Here is a 10,417-nt window from a genome sequence, read left to right on the forward strand (position 1 = left end):
TCAGCCCGTCAGACGGCCGAATGAGGTGAGTGTAATCTGTCCCTGGAGAAAAGCAAAGAAAAACAGCAGCTGAAGTCATGAGCTGCAGAGGGAGAAAAACAGCAGTAAATCACGAGCTGTCGGTTAAATCTGAGCACGTTTACATTGTGTCCCTGCCTATTTCGGATGTGCTTCAAACCTGGAGGATTTATATGCTACACACACACACACACACACACACACACACACACTCTCTTACTATCTATATGAGTACCTTCCATCTATATTATGAATGCTCTTAACTGATACTAACCTCAACAGACAGAAGGAAACATTGAGCTTCTTATTTGTTTTCATTTAATTACATTTTTTTAAATCTTCAGTTTTTGGTAATAATAATAAAAATAAGTTTGTCCTTGCTGCCAATATCTCCTCTGGTGATAAATAAATTTATTAGGGATAAATAATTATATATTAGGATTGTTAGCTCATATGTTTAAAGTCTATTTTTCTCTTAAGCTGCTTTGCAACAATGTCTTTTTTTAAAGTGATGTACAAATTAATTTATAATAATAATAATAATAATAATAATGTTATCTTAGTGGGGACCAGCTAAATGTGCCCACAACTTCAAACCTGTCACACACTCTTGCATTTTCAGGGATTTTTGGTCTTCATCAAGATACCGTATAAACACACACACACACACACACACACACACAAACTGCGAGGTCTTTAATAGCCAACGAAACGCCCCACGTCAGGCCAGCCCTGACAGCTATTTTTTTTTCTGAAGGAGAAAATTGAGCTAATTTGTGAAAATGAGGCCCCGTGGCCGCCTCTCTCTCTCTCTCTCTCTCTCTCACACACACACACACCTTGCGGAAGCAGTGCGGAGAGGAGAGGAACAGCTGGCCTGCATTTTTAGCCCCCATAATTAATTAAGCGCTTCCTCACTGGGATGGGATGATTAAATAAAAAAGGGGAGGCGGTTTTCACAGCGTGCTCTAGTGAAGAGAGAGAGAGAGAGAGTCATGCCATTCCAGCTTCAAGAGGTTGAGACAAAAATTAGGCAAATGACACCATTCTTACTCTTTTTTTTACTTAAAAAAAAAAACCTACAGAAACTGCACCCTGCTTATGGCAGTCTCTCTGTCTTTCATTTATTAATACTTTTGTCCTTCCTTTCTTAGGAAATAAGCTTGTGCTACAATCATCATTATTTTCTTAAAATAAATAAAAATAATTAAAAAAAAAACCTGAGATAGGCTTGATCTCTCTTTCTCTCTCTCGCTCTCTCCTGTTATACTCATTTGTTTTTTTGTTTCATTGGGTTTTGTGTAATAAAAAAACTTAGTCAAAAAATATTACACTGTACTCTTTAAACAATAAAACAATCAGTTTTGTGGGGAAAAATATTTGCTACACCTGGTCTCATCTATCTATCTATCTATCTATCTATCTATCTATCTATCTATCTATCTATCTATCTTCCGTTATATTCATTTGTTGATGGGATTTTTTTTTGTAATAATAAAAAAACCTTAAATATTCAAAAACTATTACACTGTACTCTTTAAGCAATAAAAAAAATCAGTTTGGGAGAAAAAAAAAATCTGTGCTACACCTGGTCTCTCTCTCCCTCTCTTACAAAATGCGAAAGAAATTCTGCACCCAGGCCTGGGCTCTATCTCTTTTTCTCTGTTTTGTTTATCTTTTTTCCTTCCCTTCTTAAAATGTGAGTTCCAGTGAAGACAGAGACAGAGACTGAGACACTCCGCTCCAGCTGTGCTAGAGAACAAGTCAAATGACACCATTCTCTCTCTCTCTCTCTCTCTCTCTCTCCATTTTAATTTATCATATCTTCTTCGTTGCTTTGAGATAAACATTTCAGCAAAAGAATCAGAAAGTTTGATAACTCCATGTAAGTGGAGTGGATTGCGACGAAGATAAAAAAGAAAAAAAAGGAAAGAAAAGGATTCTGTCACTATTTGGACAAACTCGTCGTGTTGCCCTGTTGCTTGTCCCGGATGTACAGCGCGCCAAATAAAAATGGTGTCCTTTTACACGATGGGGCTGAATTTGATTCGGCTCAGCTGGAGTCTTGTCACTGATGAGAGATCATGGAGACATCGGCTGTTATCAGGCGCTGCTCAGAGGAAAGCCCATGTTCTTTTCGGGAACATTCAGTACAGCACATCTCTGCAATACGATCATCAACAGGTTGAGACACACACACACAGAAAGAGAGAGAGAGAGAGAGAGGCAGCAGGTGTAACACCAGCAACGAGTTAAATGATCTATCTATCTATCTATCTATCTATCTATCTATCTATCTATCTATCTATCTATCTATCTATCTATCACATTCTATCTATCACATTTCTATCACAATAAACTCCCTTATTTGCATACTTCCTGTTCATCTAAACAGTTTTTCAACATTTATTATTATTATTATTATTATTATTATTATTATTATTAAAGTTCTACAGCTACATAGCAGACTTGTTTTCAGAAACGCGGAAGCGAACATGTCACGTGACTAAGACGTTTTTTTATTACTCTCTCTCTCTCTTCGTGCTTCATGAGTTATTTGTCTGCCTCGTTCTCAAGTCTTTTTTTCTTCCATGTTTACAATTCTTTCTTGAAATCGAATTGTGTTATAAATTTATAACACAATTTTTTTTTTTAAATCGGACAAAATTACCCACAATTCTAAGTGTGGGATTTCATGTCTGGTCATGAATAGTCCTATAACAAACAAACAAGCAAACTAACAGATAGATAGATAGATAGATAGATAGATAGATAGATAGATAGATAGATAGATAGATAGATAGATAGATAAAAACCCACTTACAAATCGCCAAGATTTTCCTCTCAGTTGTATAACTTTGATAAACACACTGTTTAATGAACATCACAACGAAATGCCAGTGAGTTTAATTAAGTATTTGAATAATAATAATAATAATAATAATAATAAAATTACACACACACACACACACACACATATACATATATATATATATATATATATATATATATATATATATATATATATATATACCTTTAAAAAAACAGGTGAAAATAATATCCATGCGCCTTCCTGCTTTGTGTTATTAATAATTTCGGACTTCACTTGTATTCTTTGTTTCTTTCTTTTTTTTCTTCTTTTTTTTGCAGTTTTGCTTTCTCTAATCATTCCACTCCAGCCTGTCAAACTTTCATGGCCCAGTGAACTCTGTTATGATGATTAAATAAAGCAGACACGGGAAAAAAATGTGTATTTCATGTTTTTGCACAACATACTGATTTCAGTTTCAATAAATAAATATATAAATAAAATACAGACGTGAACATGAATGACTGAATGTTATTAGCTTCAGATTTTCAGTTGTTGCTTTTCGGCACAACTGAGTTTGGCGTTTAATTATTTTCACTTTTTTCCCCTCTCTACCTTTCTGAGAATAAATAGGCTGAGGGTTTTTTTTTGTTTCCTTTTTTCTTTTTTACTTGTCTGAGTCTCGCATTAATGTGCAAAAGGTTGCGCGATCAATTCAGAGATCATGACATTTAAAATGTAGAAAATCTGGGGTGAACTCGGTCGACTGGAAACAAGCTTGTCGGTGGAAAAACATCAACGTTTGTATTCACAATAATGAGAGAGAAATAACTGTGTGCAGCTACAGAGACACGGAATTGTACTGTATTAATAAGTCAGTAGAAATGTTCATGAAGCAGATAGATGGTTAAATTATAGGCCTGTGCTCACACATATCTACAGATATCCATTATAATATCAATAATATATATAGCCGTTTTATTCATACCATAAAATTTACACATCAAATGAAGCGACAGTGGCGGATCAGTCACGTGATCTGGGCTTTTGCAAATATCCCCTAGAGGTGATAACGACTAAATATGGCAAGAAAAAAAAAAAAACAATCCTGGGTTAGAGTGCAGAAATTAGATTTCACACGACTGTTACTGAACCTATTAACCGCCTCTCTCTCTCTCTCTCTCTCTCTCTCTCTCTCTCTCTTATTGTACCCCAAACCCCAAATCCTTTGAACCAGGCTTTCCGTTCTTCTTCTTGTTTATCCTTTTAAACGTTCAGTTGATTTCCATCAGGCGGAAAATGAGATCGTAAATTATTATCGATAGCTCGATATTTTTCGTCCTGCGAAAGTCTGGCTTGAAATACATGCACTTGACAAAAACCGATGGGGAAAATATCGCCGTAAAATGTGAGAACTCAAACCCAGTAAATGTTTCCTTGGCTAGGAGAATATCCTGTGGCACTCCGGACTGTCATTTCAGTTTCACTTAAACCTGCTAAAAAAAAAAAAAAAAAAAAAAGCTTTTTAATGCGCAGAAGGAGCATCAGTTCCTGGAAAGGAGCTGGGGAATGAAAATAAATAAATAAATAAAAGAAGAAGAAGGAGAAGGGGGGATAGGTGATTATGCTATTTAGGATGCTGGGGTGTAGTGAGAGATGAAATATGGCGGGTCTCTGGGCGGCGGGGGGAGACATTAGAGCTGCGGGAATTCAATGTAACCCAGGGGACTTTTCAAGTGGAGGGCGCAAAGTAAACTATAGAGATTAATGACCCGACCTTAGACCTATAGGCAATCTGTTCTTCTTTTATACCTATTATTATTATTATTAGTAGTAGTAGTAGTAGTAGTAGTGTGATGGTGGTGGTGGTGGTTGTAGTGGGATGTGCGTAAATAAACTGAACATGGTCTCTAAATTAGTTCTGTTCATTTGCGTTTAATCTAAACAATATAAAACACTATAAATACTCCACGGAATTAAATACTCTCAGCTAATTATCTGAGCCTTTTCCAAAAATCTTGATTCTGACCACGTGCCAATCAATAATATCAATAATATCCAAACCTTGTCACAAGAGCCAGACAAAAATATCTGTTTAAAGTGATTTTTTTTCTTTCTTTTTTCCCCCAAAGGGGTTACATCTTCCAATCAAACACTGAGTGTACTCAAATCCATCCTTTTTTTAAACTGTATTATTATTATTATTTAAATTTTCATTTGGATAGTTATAAATGTTGTGACATGCCTCGAGCATGATTTCTAATAATATTTCTGATTTCTAATAATTTCGTTTTGGATACTTAAATCGTTGCCAGTAACACAGTGCACAGCTCGGAGGGCTTGTTTACATTTCATATAGATGAGATGATGGATTCGTAGCCTACTTGACCCAACTGATCTCAATAATAATAATAATAATAATAATAATAATAGTTTATGTAAAGGGATCTATAGGCTAATGATAATGCGTGGGGAAATAAGGACAAATAAATAAATTAATTTAAAAAATATGAAAATTCCAATTATTTCTTCACCAAAAACAAAACAAAAAAAAAAAGTGCAAGCACGTGCCTACAGTCCTGATCCACTGTTAGTTTAGCTGGGTTTGACAGAGGTCCATTTCCTCCTCCTGGCGCGCCACCTGAGGTAAGATGCTCCGTGTGTGTGTGTGTGTGTGTGTGTGAAAGAGAGAGTGCAAGGCCCGTATTAGGAGCAAGTGTGACACCTACCTGCGGAGGAGGGTAGAGCTATGGAGTTTTCGACCCCGAGAGGCGCAGGGACGCGGTGCTCATGGCGATTGCACCCGCGTTCGTAATCCGCAGTGGTATTTATTCAACCTTTCACACCATTAAGGGTAGAACCTTGGCGCATATTCCCCAAACACCTCATAGCATTGCACTGGTGGGCGCGGTGCCTCTCAGTCGAGTCGTTACGCCTCGGAAACAGTGAAGAGGGTCTAAATTTGGCATAAAATCGAACTCATTACTGGAGTTCAACACCCGATCGCTCGGCACGTAACACGACGTGCATGGAGTGTAATTGGGTTAAATGACTGCTCGACACTTCGGCCAGCGTTGTCATATCAATATTCACCTCCTGAAGTACTTTCACGCCTGTGAGTCAGTGATCACTATAATATCTCTCATACAGGTGATAATACATAGGTTATACAAATACGAGGTATTTATAACCATGTGCGTTTTGGAATAATAATAATAATAATAATAATAATAATAATAATAATAATAATAATTTAAAAAGCCATTTTAACCTCATTGGATTTCTAAATGTGAATTTCACCTGTGACTGGGTGGTTTCTTCCCCCCCCCCCCACTTCTTTTTCTTCTCCTCCTCCTCCTCCTCCTCCTTCTTCCTCTTTTTTTTTCCTTTTTAACCCCGGGCAAGCAAGCAAAAAAAAAAAACAAAAAAAACAAGCCCCAATAACCTGGATGACTCTCAGAGTGATTTTACGCCGCAGAAAAAGCCTCAACATTTTTAAAAACATTGTTTGCTTTTTTTTTTTCCTTGCAGCTGTCACATTTGTCATCCAAAAGCATGCAAGTGCCCCAAAACAACAACTGCTGTACACGCGATTTTGATTTTTTTTGTCATAATTTACTTCAAAGATAATGTATTGTCCATTTTAAATACAAAAATGCTACATTAAATATACATATTAGTCTTTAATACAAATAGACTTAGGCGGCTGCAGCGTTTTAAGACAATTCTTAGATGTTACATCTTGATTAACCATTCAGAAACTAAGATTTGAAGATAAGCATTTACTCAGAAAATAACTGTCCGAAATCCCTTTATCATTATTAATATTCTCTCTCTCTCTCTCTCTCTTCTTCGCCGTCTTCTTTTATATGCAACCACAAATAATAAATAATAGTCCATGAGTGCGGAGACGAATTCCGGTATTAAATGTTGGACATACCTTTCTTGAGTTCATAAGGAGAGTCTTTGCACAGATCTACCTGCGCTTGGCTCCTTGCTTTGCTTTCTCGGGCAAGAGCCTCGGCTCGGTTTAAAACGCTCGGGCTTATTCCGTTGAAGTGCGTCGCTGCCGAGCTCGTGACGGAGCCGTGGCTGCCGTGCAGGTGGCCGAAAGAGCCGTAGTTCGTGTAGCCCGCGTAAAACGGCGACGTGTAGTAGAGAGGCCGGGAGAGCACGGCGCCGCCCGGGAGCGCGCACTGCGTCGAGGTCCGGCTCGGAGACACGGCGCTGGCCGCCGGTAGAGCGCTCTGAGCTGTGCCCCCTGAGTCTCCTCCACCGCCTCCTCCTCCTCCACCTCCTCTGCACCTGTCCGAGGACGTCGCTATTTCCGCCAGAGACCACAGTTTAGGCTTGGGCGCGGATGGAGGAGAGTGGATAACGGACGTGGCGTTGCTGTGATTGACCGCGGAGGCGCCGTGCGCCACTTCCGGCGGCCTGTCGTGCACGCCGAGTTCGTGAGCCCGCTGCACGAGTGACGGCGACGACGTGGTGGCTTTGGACGGGTCCACGAGTGCGTCCACGCGCTCGTCCACCTCCTTCAAGTCCGAGTCGCTGAGCAAAGGGTCCGAGTCTTTGCCGTGGTGGTGGTCGTCGTGAAATCTGTCGCAAGGCGCCTCGCCCACGTGCAGGATTTTGGGATCTGAAAAAATGGCAAAATGGAAATATAATTATATAAGGCTACATATATACAGGCCTGCTGTTTTAAACATATTATATAAAGAATGGATATTAAATTGTAATAATAATAATAATAATAATAATAATAATAATAATAATGAGTTGATGATGCAGAATATATAGGTGCAAGATATACTAATAGATATAATAATAATGTGTACAAATGTGTGATATAATTCCAATTGAAAAAAGAAGAGGGTAATATGAGGGGAGGGGAGGGGAGGGGAGGAGTGGAGACAAACAAACAAATATTACTAGCCTGTGGTGATTTTTTTATTATTATTAGCATAATAATAATAATAATAATAATAATAATAATAATAATAATAATAATCGGATTGTAATAAATGAGATTCAGTACCCCAGCTGTGCCCCTATTATGCAGCTCAAGATAAATGGACTGCAAAACACCCCGCGTCACCAGCAATTCTCACTCCATAAGGAGTCAAATTAGAGCTCAAGGTGATTATTATTTAAAGCAATTGTCCTATTATAAATAATACACCGCCATTAACCAGCAATCAATTTTGCGCCCGGAGTGGAAAAAAAAAAACGATGGCGAATTAAAAATTGATGATTTTTCCACAAACCTGTCTCTGTATCTGTCGAGTCTCCCTTGTCAATAGGCTTGTTCGGCTCGTCGTCGTCGTTTTTCTCCAGGTCGATGTTCTCGTCCTCCTCCTCGTCCTCACTCCTGTTGCGCGGCGTCCAGGTCATCTTGTTCTCCTTCTTCAGTCTCCTCCGGGCGTTGGCGAACCAGGTGGACACCTGGGTGAGGGTCATCTTGGTGATGATGGCCAGCATGATCTTCTCGCCCTTGGTGGGATACGGGTTCTTGCGGTGCTCGTTGAGCCAGGCCTTCAGTGTCGCGGTGGCGTCCCGGGTCGCGTTCTTACGGTATGCAGGGTCACCGTAGGGGTATGAACCCAGTGGAGCTGCGTACGGGTGATAGCCGATAGAGCCAGCCATGCCTGACGTGTGATCATACGGGGAACTCTGCAAAAAAAAACAAAAAAAAAAAACAAAAAACACCAAAATTATAAAATACAAATTAATCCCACTGTGATAGATACAAACACTCAGACTAACGTGATATAAGTTTAACATGTCTTCAAAACTTACTGAACAACACACACACACACATACACACACAATCTGACTAATCAAATTACTGGCACGACGAGTTCAAGACATTTTGCCTTTTGTGAAATAATAATAATAATTTAAAAAATAAAAAAAAACGGCGCCCAAGATAGACTTTACAACTTGTACTCTATTCTGCAAAGTGTTTTTTTTTTCTTATTCAGAAATGTCTACAAATGTAATATATATATATATATATATATATATATATATATATATATATATATATATATATATATATATATATATATATATATATTTCGTGTTTTCTTTGCTTAAAATTTCTCAGTCTCATTATGATGATCATTGATTAATTAATTAATTTATTTATTGCATGCATGCAGTCAGTATGTTAGGCCATGCTGTCTGTCAGATATTATTTTGTAATTTATAAATAGAAGTAGCAAAAAAAAAAAAATGCTCCGTTAAGTTAAAAAAAAAACCTCGTTCTTCACACACACACACACACACACACACACACACACACACACACATAGAGAGAAAAAGAAAAATCATGTAAAAAATCCTGAATTAAACAAACCTTTTAAAATGTTTCCTTTTAAGAGCTTTTTGTCATAGGGTCATGTGTAACTCATGCAAATGCGATGCAAATGTTTTCTGCTGAAAGTCTTTTGCTCGACTTGTTTCTCAAGCTTCTTTTTTTTTTTCATCGCAAAAAGCATACCATTCTTTTGACTAATAATTGTTTATCCGTATCCCAGTAGATATAGATATCATCTAAGAATGTCAGGTCAGAAAATAAATCCAATTTGAAGGAGCTGAATCTGTATTTGCTGAACGTGCATAGCTTAAAAAAAAAGTGTCACAGACAACAAGAGCAATTACAAGCAGACAAACAAATTAAGGACACAAGCAATCGGCCCTGCAACTTTGCCCAAGCTACAGCTGTAACACTAGGTTTGAGGGAAAAAATAATAAAATAAAATAATAAAATATAATAATAATAATAATAATAAAAGAAAAGAAACCCTTACTCACCACGTAGGAGGTGAAAGTGGCGGCGGCGGCTGCGGCGTCCGCTCCGTAGGGCAGATGCGAGCTGTAGGCAGCTGAGGCGCTGCTGAACGCCGTGGATCCGGCGTAGGGTGCGAATGCAGAGCCTGACGACGATCTGCCGAGCTCTTCGGTGCGCGGGCCCGAGATCACGCTCGTACTGTACGCCGGGCACGAGTAGAGCGCCAAAGAGGCGGACGGTTGATACAAGTAGCCCTGAGGGTACGCCATGGCCAAGCGGCGGAGAACGAGCTTCTTTTACGGTGCACTTTGTAATCCGCTTTTTTTTTCTCCCCCCCCACGTTCACACACACAGTCGTCCGCGCTCGCGCATAGAGTCCCTGATGAGCAGAGCGCGCGTCCGTCGCCTTCGCGCACTGGAAATCAGAAGGAGCGACGAATGCATAGACTTCTGACTTCTCTCCGTTAATTCGAACCGGACTGTTGTTGCTGTTGATCAGTAGTGATCGACTTTTCCAGTCGGACCCTCACCACTTCGACTTGTCGCCTCTCTCATGCCGTGTTTTGAGCGAGAAAGTTTTCTTTTTTGCGCGTCTCGGACGGGGCTTTGCGCCGCGGAGTGCCCTGCCAGGATGCTAAGTTGGAAATTGAGGATTCTGACGCCCACTACGTCGCCTCCTCACGCTCCTCCTCTCGGGTGTAGTCAGAGAAGGAGCAGGAGAGCTGGTGCTCGGTTCCAGCTCTCCCTCTCTTTCTCTTTCTCTCTTTCTCTCTCTCTCTGACACACTCGCGCAG

General features: G+C 39.4%; 1 protein-coding gene across 1 annotated transcript; it reads right to left on the minus strand.

Moving 5' to 3' along the window:
- Positions 1–6,420: 6,420 nt before the first annotated feature.
- On the minus strand, positions 6,421–10,400 carry irx5a (iroquois homeobox 5a). The gene is made up of 3 exons (XM_060911642.1): positions 9,647–10,400; positions 8,095–8,500; positions 6,421–7,466 (listed from the first exon to the last, which is right to left on the minus strand). The coding sequence occupies exons 1-3, from the start codon at positions 9,890–9,892 to the stop codon at positions 6,751–6,753; spliced, it is 1,368 nt and encodes a 455-aa protein (XP_060767625.1). The 5' UTR covers positions 9,893–10,400; the 3' UTR covers positions 6,421–6,750.
- Between the last annotated feature and the right edge of the window lie 17 nt (positions 10,401–10,417).

Source organism: Neoarius graeffei, chromosome 27 (assembly GCF_027579695.1).
Source record: "Neoarius graeffei isolate fNeoGra1 chromosome 27, fNeoGra1.pri, whole genome shotgun sequence".
NCBI classification, from domain to species: domain Eukaryota; kingdom Metazoa; phylum Chordata; class Actinopteri; order Siluriformes; family Ariidae; genus Neoarius; species Neoarius graeffei.